At 36.9% G+C, this 12,820-nt stretch overlaps 1 protein-coding gene across 1 annotated transcript in view; it reads right to left on the reverse strand.

The window, feature by feature from the left end:
* Positions 1-307: 307 nt before the first annotated feature.
* CHM (CHM Rab escort protein) overlaps positions 308-12,820 on the reverse strand; it is a 49,922-nt gene continuing 37,409 nt past the window's right edge. Inside the window, exons 10-15 of the mRNA XM_056491423.1 lie at positions 11,381-11,485; positions 10,485-10,548; positions 9,828-9,924; positions 7,524-7,616; positions 4,979-5,145; positions 308-2,301 (exon numbers count right to left, since the gene is read on the reverse strand). Coding sequence (XP_056347398.1) covers positions 2,104-2,301; positions 4,979-5,145; positions 7,524-7,616; positions 9,828-9,924; positions 10,485-10,548; positions 11,381-11,485 — 724 coding nt within the window. The 3' untranslated portion in view covers positions 308-2,103. The remainder of the gene's footprint in view (positions 2,302-4,978; positions 5,146-7,523; positions 7,617-9,827; positions 9,925-10,484; positions 10,549-11,380; positions 11,486-12,820) is intronic.

Raw genomic sequence — 12,820 nt, forward strand, 5'->3', positions numbered from 1 at the left:
TCCATTCACCCCATGAAAGAGACATGAAAACAGTTTTTAAGCAATCAATGTACTGTAAAGTCTCAGCCTCCAACGTGTGCATCATTCCATTGGATCTCAAATCAAATCTGCACTATTTCCAAACCTGCCTTCACATGGACACAGAGCACTCAGACATGAATTGATATAAACTTGGTAACACAGGCACCCATACTGGCAATTACAGGTGTCCTCGTGCTGAAAGCAGCCAAGAGAATCCTCAGGAAACCCCAGGAAAAAATGAACTTTTTCTTTGAAAAAAAGTTGAAAGAAACACAGGACAATGCACTTGCAAGCAAACCTTTAATTTTCATCAAGCAATTTCCTTGTAAACACAGATGAGATTCAGCTATGATCCCTGTTTTTGAGAGACAAACAGGGACAGCTCCCTCCACTTAGCTCTTACAGATCTGCAGATGTTAAATACAATCACCATACACTCATGCTTCCCAATACACAGAGAAATTACAGCTAAATGGAGAGGCAGCCTGCTTATTAATAGATATATTTATATATATAAATAACTGCTCAATCACAAGCATCCAGAGGTTACAGCTGTTGAACACTAGGAACATTCCAGCCATGTTTTTCTGAGGACTTTGGGATTATGCACACACAGACACACATGTACCTATCCAACAAAGGGTGCAAACACTAACCCTGAAATGCAAACTGGACAGTGGACATGATGCAGGACAAAGAGAACAGTATCAGTTATGCTGTAAAAAAATAAATAAATTCCCCTTTCTGGCCTGGAGCCAGGTTCAGGGCAGGCACAGGCACTGTACAGAAGAGCTCTATGGTCATGACTCAATGGCATTTTTGATTTACTTACAGTATTTAAGCACTGCTGGAACTGGCTCCACCTCCATGAAGAAGTTTAAATTCCAACTCATCAACTCTAGAGATACTACTGATCTACTGGGTGTGCATTTTAAAGTAAATCTTTAATGACAAATACTTTTCATATCTGATTTCAAGCATGGTTCAGAAAAAGTGCAAGTTTAACATGGTCATTTATAACAGCTTTCTCATTTTGGAGTTTTTTCATACAAACTAGGTTTATAAATAGTTCAATAAATTTTATTGTATAAATGCTTCATGATTTATCATTACAAAATGCATAGTTTACAGCTATCACACTAATTTTAATCCTACCAACTGGGATCAATACAAACCTTTGGAATTATCAGCTGAACTTTCTCTCTAAGACAAACCCCCTCAGTTGATGGTCATTTAAACTTCTCAGACCCCAAGCTTCAAAAAGTAACTATTGGCTTACTAAAGGCCCAAACAGTACAACAAATCCAGGGAGACTAGTAATAGGAATGCTCCATTCATGACTTTAAATTTTGCTGGGAAATCTGGCATGAAGTTTAAATTCTGCCATTTTCCTGACTAGTAAATGAAGTCACTAGTAAAAATGTGTCATCTGTTAGGCCTTACTAAGAAAACTGAATGTAAAATAGTTCCATGTGAGGAACAACTTCTGGATTGTATTTCCTATGTGATTATGGCATCAGTTTCAAAACCATACAATAAAGCCACTCCAGAACTGTCAATATTATTGCCATTCATAAGACCACTGTGAAGGACAGATGGTGAGCCTCACCTTCAGCTGTTTAATTAGCAGAGATCCAAGGATTTTTAGTAGAAATCATCTTCTAACTGGTAAACAAACTTGCACTTTTTTCTTTTGCTTATTTTGACTTGTTGCCTATTTAAAAGATGGAGGATTCTTTCCACGATGTAAAACAAAACCAAATCATCTCAATAAATCATGAATCCTACTTTAGCACTTTCAGATGCTTTATTCTGTATTTTTTTGTTTAGCTACAAACCCCACTGAATCTGGTGGACCTATGACTGTTTAGAAGTGCCTCAGCTATCAATGAAACTACTTTAAAAAGATGATCCAAGCTAAGGGAAGTAAGGCAATGGCAAATAACACATCTCTGGGGGTTTTTAAACCTCTTCTTCTTACCCTTTCTCCCTTATGTTCCAGTTTGGGTCAAGCTCCTCCTAAGAGAACACTGTTCGTTCGTTCATTCATTCATTCATTCATTCATTCATTCATTCATTCATTCACTCTTCCTTTGTAACAGCAGCACCATCTCCACTACTGCTCTCCTCAGCTGAGGATTCAGGCTTTGTCTCTGGTGAATTATTTAATCCAGACTCTTCTGGCTCAATCTCATCTTCATCATAAATAATATCTTCTGGATTCGGTGGTGGGGGACAAAATTCCTCTGTTGGAAACATTTCTCGGAAAATAGTCTCAGCCTATTCAGGAAAAAGAAGAATAACATAAACTTTACCTTGAAATGTAACACCCTGAAGCAGTATTTTACAGATATTTAAGATTAACCTCAGTTCTTTCAAATCAGTGGTGATTTAGTACTTTGACAGTATTGTAAACACATGGGAAATCCATTCCTTCTTGCAGACCTCGAAAGAGAAAAAGCAATTCATCTTTTTACATTGTTCTACTAGGAAGTCACAGCATGGGGCTTTGTAAAAAATGCTGGTCATTCTATGTTGTATTGAGAACAAGAAAGAGGATTTTTTTGGAAGCCAGCTGATCTATAAAACTATCCCTAGCATGCAAAGCATGGGAAAGATCTTGGCTCTTTCCAGAGAGAGGGATCCACTGCATGTAACAAGGAAACTCAGCAATACAGAATAAACAATAATTTAACAACTCTTTCATTATAACACTTTGATATATAATGTAAGTAATTAAGGAGGACAATAGTTCCTTCAATATTTAGTGTATCAGCTGAGAAATGTGTGTCCAGGTAAATCCAGCATAAGGATACAGGTATAAAACCCTTGCATAGCAACTCCAGTAAGTTGGAGTTGAATAAAACTAAATTCTGTCCCTGCTTTACTGCATCCCAACTTGTGGATAAACCATTTGGACTTTCACAGTAACTTTTATAGGGACCATGACCAAACTAACAACACTTTATTACCTCTGAAATCCTTCCAGATATAGAAAATAAACAGGTTAAAGGACAAAATTGGCCTGACAGTTTTAGCACACCCTCTCATGACCATGAAGATGCCTCAGAAGTCTGAAACATGTCAGGGAATATATTACTTTAGCTCATAATAATTCATGTCAGGGTGCAGCAGTGAAAACACAGAAAACTGGAAGCCAGATGCTTTACTGGATCCACACATACAGAGTTTGAAAGGATCATAAATGGCATCTTCATTTCATTTAGCCTGTCCTCAGGGCAAGTAAATGCAACCACCAGCATTAATTCAGTATCATCCCAGGAACTGAACACAGAATTACAATAAAACAAGAGGTCAGTAATTTGTATACGAGGTGTAGATGGAGAGTTGTCTGTAAGAGCTGTGGCCTTGCCTTCCCAATAATGTATCAGCAGTGCAACCACACAGCATGACAACCAGAACTCAGAAATACTGACGGTAATGAAGAATAAATCACAGCAAGTATCACTAAAACACTAATCCCAAAATGATTAGAGAGATCAGATATAATTTTCCAAGGTATCTTCAAGACTAATACACAACACTGGGTTTTTTTAGGCTGTTCTGATCCATGAGTTTGCAAATATCTCCTGTTGGGAGATTCCCATCCCATTCCTAGGAGGGTGAGAGTGATTTGGGACTGGAAGATACACAACTTACAGCCACTTCTCTCCTCCACTTGTCCACAAGGTCCCTGCATGGGGTGACTCCTGCTTCACCTTCAGCCTGTTATTCACTTTGCTCTCACACACTACTTCAAATTATGAACATGTTTACACTGAAATATTTTTTCACTTTGTGACCATTTGTTTCAAAATTTAAGTCAGGTTCAAAAAAACACAGCCTCTCTCTATTTTGTCTAAAAGGCAGTGATTTAGGCTCTTGATGGCTCCTCCTCAGAGATCTGCTCAGCATCTCTCTCACTGATGGCCAACAGCTTGAACACAAAGGCTGAACTACAGCACCAAGAATATTTAAACATGGCCTGATCTATCCCATCATTGTTCATTGGTGGGAAGAAAAGCTCTTAAGGGAAAACAAACCTAAATGTTAGAAATGTTATAATCAGAAATAGTTCAGTTTAAAGTTTATTTAATCAGTTTTTAACATACCCTGTTTTAAACAACAGTTTGAAAAAATCAAATTTAGAAAGGAACTAATTTACAATTTATAACTGCTACCATAATAATTGTCTTGCATTATTTTTGTCTTTACATTTCTTTATCCCTCTGAGAGGCAAATTATTGCCTTGTAAAGCAAAAAGAAGGTTACTATTAGTCCTTAATGACACTGTTCTGACCCTGCAGCTCAGGCTATGTCAGCCTTTCCACTTCAGAACCTTATTTTTAAGAGGTTTATGACTTAGTCATAAAAAATCCTGCAACTGGCTAGAAGATGGCATGCACATTGTCTGAATATGGCCATTAAAAACACAGCTTTAAAAATGCCTAGTGACACTTAACCCTCCAAAGCTGGGAAGTGCTTTCCTGTCTCTGGAAATGCCCTGACCCCACAGGGGCTGCTGGGGTAAATCTGCCCAGGAACTTGCACCTTCCTTATCCAGGGGATCACTGAAAGGAGAATTCTGTATTACAGAGATACCAAGGCAAAGAGAAGGTAAACTGAGGCAGGAGGCCTAATCTACCACATCAGGAATTGTGCTGGGTTTTTCCCCAGTACGTTTTTGGTTTGTGACTATGTGCTGCCAGTATTAAACTTCTTTGGTGATCCTTCCAACCTGAACCGTAGACAGAATTTTCTGGCTTTGATTTGTACTGTACCTGCTCCTTTGCCTTCCAGGTGAAAGCCTGAAACCATTTCCTGATCTCTCCATCTGCCTAGTTTTACAGTTTTGCAGAGTTATCATGTATATTTTTGTATAGCAGAATAACTCAGACTGTATTGGACTTATTTCTTTAAAATTCAAATTTGGCAACCAAAATCTGCTCTGCCCAACCTGTTTGACAGCACAGTCATTTCCTAAAGCAGAGTCTGGCCCAGAGCAGACATAAACATTGGAGGGTAAGCCAGCATAGGAACTCTTCTCAACTCCTGAAGAATCTCTCATGTTGAAGTAGACTGCCCAGAGGACTCTGGGCTTCTCCAGTTCTTCATTTTCAGTCTCTGAAAAGGCAAAGAAGTGTTTGCAGTAATTAGTGTTGTTGTATGATGAGGCAGAAATGTAATTAGCATACTGGGAGTCAAGTTTTTACCATGGAATTATGGTAATGAAATATTTTTATTCTTCAAAAAGCCAATTATTGAACTTTCTGAGATTCTCCTTCACTATTCTTTCCCTTTCCTCTCCAAGCACAGCTATGCAAACTCTCCTCTCTCTGCACCCCCTCCACACCAGCAGCAGTTATCACTACCAGCACCCTACCAAGAAGCCTGGTTTAAATTTAAACCTCTCACATTATCTCCTTCACTGGGGATAAACTCCCAGAGCACAAGAGACTGAGCAGGTCCTCCCTGGGCTCCCAAGGCATTGTGTTCCCTGTGCACAGATATTTCTGATGTGTCATTTCATACTTTATCTTTGTACATAGAATCCCTAATTATGGCAGTGCTGCTAAATGAAAATAAGTGACTAATTTGTATTTATCTTCACTTACTGAGGGTTGTACTTTGCTGCAATACTCATCAAAAATACAAAATGATCACAAACTCAACTTGTTTCCTCAAAATCTGTCCCTCCCTGCTGTACTTTGCACATTCCTACTGCACATAGGCAGAAAACCCTCTGGGAAGATGAAGGTCACTTTTTCACAGTGCACAATGCAATGGAGGAATACACAACACAGATTCTGAGCTTAATAGATACTATTTGTTTGGAATATTTGCTGTCCCCTTTCTTGTATTTTACCTCCTCTAAAGTAAATGAAGCTTGTAAAAGACCTTGTGAGATTTACTTCTTTCCAAGGAAGAAACTTCTTGATAACTATGGCATTCAAAACAGTATTTTAAAGCAGTTGAATTACAAAAAAGAGATAAATCTATGCTATTCCTTCAGTATCTTTTTATAACTGTCAAATAGTTAAAAAAAAAATAGGTGCTACCCATACTGTACAGTTTGAAATATAAATTAAATTCATCAGCCTGTGAAAGTCTGAGCCTTAATACAGGGCAAGATGCTCTTTAATATATTTAAAAGTTCACATTGCTCATAAAAGTTACTTCTTCCTCATTTAGGCAGGAAAATGAATGGAGTCCTCTTCTCCAGGTGACTTTGCCTCTTTGACCTGCCATGGCCCAGTGCTCACTTTATCTGGTGATTCATTTTCAATAACTCCAACAGTATTTGTTCTGACATTTTAATTAAAATACGACCACTACCTCATCCTGATGATAAAAAGGCCTATGTGTCAGGGAAAACTGGCTTTTCAGTGCCTCAGTGCACCTGAGGACCCCTATGATCACAGGGTTCCTACAGAAGAATTTCAGTCAGCTTCTAAACAATCTATCATTTTGAAACTGGATCACTTCAAACATTAAGATTAATGCTACCCCTCCCCAAATGATTAGAAGACACTAAGCTGATCTTCTCTTCACCAGGTCTTTGAAAGACATGGCACTGTCTTGAAAATTGAAGACAGAAGTTAAATATTAAAAGGTGAAAATTAGCAGGCTTTAAGTTAACACATATAAAAATGAGAAATGCTTGTAACTCTCCAGTCTAATAAAGTTTTCTATTTACAAACCCAAGTTGTTTTCTAAATATTAGAAGCAAACCAATTATGAATATTATAAAGTACTCCCACATCTCAGTTAGTAACTTGCATTTATCCCAACAGAACCCCTGTCACTGCTTTCTCTCAGAAGTGGGATTTACTGCCTTCAGCCTTTTGCCAGGGTTAGAACACAGCAGCATCTCCCATATGCACATCACCCACTCTGTGAGCATCTACCACAAACATAGTTACATTTAAGATCTCAGGATTCAATTTCAAAAACTTGTGTGGAATTAGCCAAGTATTTCAGGAACAATTTCCTTCTAGGCAACAACTGCTCCATCAGCAGCTGCTTTCCTCTGGGGCATGGAATTGTCCATCTCAGGGCAAAGTTCAGAAAAGTAGCCAAGGTTTCCTTGAATTTAGGGCCAACTAGTTCATTATTGGAAATCTGTCTTTGTGATAACAATATAGAACAACTTTATGCTTCTGTTTACAGCAGAATTCAGAGAATTTCAACTCAAACAGCAAACAAGGAAACACTTGAAGACAAGTGGCTGAGCAACAGCCTGAGAATAAGAGGCAAGGACAACCCAAGCAGCTTCCAAAAATTTTATAAATATTTCATTTCACTACTGCACCTTTCAAGGATGTGCTGAACAGCAAATATGTTTCATGGAAAAAAGGAAGTGTGAAAAATAAAAAGGTCCCAGACAATTACAGTCATGTCCTTGGATACAGAAGCCACAGCTGAAGAAGTCAGTAACAGCTACTTTAGTAAATTATATTTATGCAAGAGAGTATCATAATATCTCATTTATTTATTTTTACCTTTTTCTGTGTCTAGATTGAATAACTTCTGTACAACAGGCTCTAAATCTTCCCTTGCAGTTTTAGTTGATGGACAGGTTAGATGGACTAAATCTGGGAAAAGAAAACACAAACTAATTCCAATCACCAACACACAGACAGACAAACATTTACAATTTTTATAAGGCACAGCAGGCTTTTAGAAATCACAATTCTTCACAAAATCACTTCCTTTAAGCCAGGGAAGTGCTGTACTGTGGGCATACAGTGTATGCACAGCAGACAGAGAAATTCTCTGGAAACACCTCAGAATTCTCTAAGTTACTTCTTCTGTGATGTACACTATGACTGTGCAATCCTTAGTATAACATTAATAAATCCCCTTCATGGGAAGAATTCCCTCCCTTCATGGCAGGAACTATTGCTGAACTCTGCCTTTATTTGTTGTTTTGCAGACTCTGCAGTTGCTGCCTCCTTGGACAATCACCTGATGCAGCTCCTGACACTTTTCTGTCCCACTGGCCTCTGCTCAGAACCAGAACCAGCTGCTTTACCTCACCTGATTTTCCAGCCATTCTTTCATTTTAAAGCCTCACCTTAAAGCTTTTTATAAAACCTCCTAACTGGACTCATTTGCTCCTGGAAACTTCTCACCAGAGAAATGTCCATCAGAGAATCATGAAGGAATCTAACACTGTACAGTTTAAAGTGATTAGTTTTTTCTTCATTACTGTAAATTTCTGATCCACATAAAAGCAGTGCACAGCTCTGGTATTATTTTTAAATCTAGATGACATCTTTGTCTCTTCTCTCTGAAGCCTGGTAGTATTTGTTGTCATTATTTTCCAGTACATCACACAGATCTTGACCCTAATTCCATCAGGAACAAAAATTTAACCCTTCATGCTTCTCTGCTTTCAGGCTGCACACATACAGATTCCATTCAAACATTAATATTCATTTTTTTATTCAACCCAGACCAAACCTTCTGTCTGAAGGAGTATGTGCTAAAATAAGGAAAAGGGTGGTGATAATCAATGTCTCCCCCTAAACTTAACTAGATGCTTCCAATCCCAAACACTGTAATAAAATCTATTCTTTCCTCAAAAAACCCAGCTATAAATCACTAAAGTTCACATCATTTACTTTCTATAAAATCTTTTTTATTATCTTTAAGGTTATGGTTATGAGTCACAGTCATCAGTATATATTTTGATTATATTTGATTTACTCAGGTATAACTGCATTAGTTACAGTGGTTGCCAACATTTGTCTTCAAGTAATTCTCCCAGCAAGAAGAACGATGAGTTCAGTTCCTGATTTCATCATTACAGCCTCCATTTTTAGGGCAAGTGAAGGAGTTTGGTTCCACTCAAGTGGCAATACAGATGATGTGCCTGTCATTTGTGCAGTGTGATCAAAGAGTAGATGTATTTGTATACTTATCTTAAATAATTGTTCCAAGGAGAAATCAGTCAGGTTAAAACCCATTTAGAGATAATGATGTAAAAGTTTTTTAAAAAATTATGAAATATGCCCCATAACTGGAACTCAGCTATGCCTAATATAGAACTTTATTATTTCAACATATGAAGACAAATTTCATTAAGGAAGGCAGTACCTTCTCTTCTGAAATGAAAGGAATTTATGGAGAAAAGTAAATAACAGAAACCTTAATATTTCAGCACCATAAAAATCCTCCTGAAACTAATATTTTAGATCAATGGAACATCAATCCTTCCTTAGTTTCACTTCCTGCTGTATATATTTGGTGAATCCTTAATAAAAAGAAATCAGCTATTTAAATAATATATATTAACAATATGCTTTACAGCACTATGTTATTAATTAATTAATTATAAGCTTATTTTTTTACTGTTATTTAGTAGGAAATATAACTTTGAATGACTTAATTATTTACTCTTCTTTCATATGCAAGGAACTTAGTTCAAACATATAAACAGCAAAATAAATTGGTTATTGTTGCAGTTACTTACTTCTTGTTAAAAAGAATTAGGTAAGGTAACCTCTAATTCCATTCCAATAAATATCCAAAATGAGCATTTTATTGCTCATTTATTTCAAGTTCACATAAAATACCAACAACAGAATCCTTTCAGAAGATAAAAAGCTCACAAATACAGTGTATTTCAGGTATTTCCATTTAATAGTTCAACTAAGGGAATTTTGAAAAAAAAAAAAAAAAAGACAAATTATCATGTGCCACTGCTCCTTGTGTTCTGCGCAGCAGAGGAACAACACACAGAGATTTTCAGTTCTGCTCCAGAGCTGCCAGAGCCAAGGGAGAAAAACTCCTTTACTTACAGGTGTCCTTCATGCAGGTCATGGTGGAGGAGCAGAGCTCGATGACACAAACTGCTGCTCTGCCCTGCTCCAGGGGAGGCACTGTCAGAATGGAAACCTGGGGAGAGAAAGCAGAGCTTGAGGGAAAGCACAACAATCCTCAGCACAGGTGAAAAGGAACTGCAATTACACAATCTGCTTTTCTAGTTTATTAGGACAGAACACAACACTGATTAATAGCCTCTAAAATTAAGGACTGCAAAGACTGACAAAGCAAATCCAAAGAAGCATCAGAGAATGTACAATGAGAACTTCAAACAGCAAAAAGGAATGTTTGAAAAAACCAAAGGAACTTTGACAAAAGTTTAGACAAAGGAAATAATTAACAGAATAGTAAGGGTAACAGTTTATTAAAAGCAAGCAAAATTAAAATTAAAGACAGCAGCTTAGAAAACTCTATTAATTATAGTGTGAGCCAAACAGGAAAATCCCAGTCATTGAACTAAACTAAACTAAAATTTGCAATAGTTTTATAGACACTGAAACAAATTAAACAACCACCTGTAGAGATCTGACTAAAGATCTTGATTCAAGCACAAAGAGAACTGAATTAATGACTTAATTCCTACCAACAGCTAAATATTAACATGAGACAAGGGATACAGAATTGGTGTGTACCTGCTGCTCTGAGTCTGTGTTCAATAGAGACTGATCTGTAATGAGCACTGCCCTGGAGATCTGCCTACAATTAAAGAAAAGAATGATGTAAAAATAATTATATAATCAATTTAATTGTGCAAAATTAAAACAAAACAGTAAAAAATAGACATTTAGAATGATAGTTATGGTAATAGCAGAGCTATTTCACTATATGTCTTTGATTACTCTGATTCTTAGAGGGATACTTTGCCTGTTGCTGAAGCAGAAAAACACCTGGAACACCAATGTAGTATGTTCAATGACCAAAAGAGGTGATGAATAAATGAGTCAGTGCAGTGTCAGCCTCCTTCTGCTTTTTAAAAAGTCCTTTTGCCTACCTGACCAAGATTAGCAGCAGCACAGAAGGCCTTGGGCTGAAGGGGAAATGCAGCAGGGTGGAGCTCACTCACCACCTGCAGTTTGTGCTCCTGCAGTGCCCAGGGAACTCCTGCCCTGCCCTCACCAGCAGAGTTTGCTGATCCCTCACCTGCCCTGTTCTGACAGGCAGGGCCTGCCCAGTGCTTCTGGCAACAATAATCAAATCACAGAATCAATGAAGTTTAGTACTCATCTAAAGCTGAATTTACTAAATTTAAAGCAAGGACATTCTAGCAAATATGAAATTCCAAACACATTTAGAGAGCTCTTGGATTTTTCATATGGAAAGGGGGAATATGATTTCAATGTCAACTGAACAAAACCTGACTATAGAAAGTACACAGTACATCCTCCAGTTAATAGAAGAGAAATACTTTGCACAGAACTGAACTGTACTGCAAAAATAAAGATATGGACAGGAGACTCCTGAGTTTGACTTGCAGGGTACTTCACACACCATTATTTAAAGAAATTGTGTTTTTTGTTTTACCACATACCTGTAAGACACATTTGTGCATGTGCTCTCTGAGAGGTAACTGTCTTCCACAATAAAATAGTTGGCATTTATTCTTTGTCCAAAATGATCCACAATAGCTTTGCACCTGTTTAAAAAAATAAAAACCAACCAAAGAAATCACAATAAGAAATTTTGATGTAAGGTAAAAAAAGCATGCATAAGTTGTTAAAATTTATTTACACAGCACAATATTTGTATCCTTAAATTAGTTTAGCTATGTATTTCTTGAACTTGTGAACCCCTAAACCTATTCAACTGATCACCAAATCCTAGAGTGACACATTCTACCTGGTATATGCAGCTTTCCACAAGCAATGCCAATACAGATAATGATATCCCAACTTTAATAAATCAGTCCCTTTTTACAGAAAATATAAGCTTACAACACTGGCATTTAGTACTACATTTCTTACTTCATAATATATAAAAAAATAAAATTGTGAATTATTTTGTAGGTACTACCCTATTTCTCAGAAAGACATATTTACCAAAACCAAGTTTATTTTGACAATAATATTTGACAAATTAAATAGCAAATTAACTTAGGACATTTGGGAAAGCTCTCTGACAAATGAGTACATCAGACTGTTCCATGAGTGATTTGCTGTGTGACTAAATATACCCTTTATCTCTAAGTTACACACAAAGGGATTAACTAAGTCCTGGTGTTTTAAGAATGACACAAACATTCTCCATAGAACGAGGACAGAAATAGAAGTGGGACAGAAATGCAAACCACAGAAATGAATCCATTCAGTGAGCTTAAGTGAGAATACAGATTTCAGATTTTAAGGGGGAAGATTCTCTATGAAAGAACAAACTTCACTTATATATGACATATGAAGCTACATCATATATAAGAAACAAAGAAAAGGGAGGCTGCACACAGATACTCACTAAAGCAACCTCTACAGCTGATTCTACATCCATGATCTGTGTTCTCTTCTACACTATCAGAACATTTACTGCATAAATAAATAAAGCAAATTAGCTTCACTTTTCTTTGGACATGAAAATTACCTTTTTTAAAACTTAAACTTTTCTGAATGACTTTATCAGTGCTTCAACAGTGTATACAGGACTTAAACCAGTGAATTTTCTCACACACTTACATATGTGCATGCACAGGGAAACATCCAAAGAACACAATGCTGAGCCAGAGACCATGAACAGATTTACCTGTGTTTTATCTTAGTGCAACTTTATCTGTGGAATATCTGACATGTAAGTTATGTCTTAGGAATGAACAACATTTCTGTAACTTAAAGCTATTTGTCAGCTTCTGTGATTATAATGATCTACAAACCCAAATCTAAATAAGTAATAGCAATCAGCTCCCACCAGCTCTGGTAAACCTATTGTTCCTATAACCTAAGAAGAGAATTGAAAAGGGAACACACAGTCCTCATCTGTAAATATA

The sequence above is a fragment of the Oenanthe melanoleuca genome, chromosome 4A (assembly GCF_029582105.1).
Source record: "Oenanthe melanoleuca isolate GR-GAL-2019-014 chromosome 4A, OMel1.0, whole genome shotgun sequence".
In the NCBI taxonomy this organism is placed as follows: Eukaryota; Metazoa; Chordata; class Aves; order Passeriformes; family Muscicapidae; genus Oenanthe; species Oenanthe melanoleuca.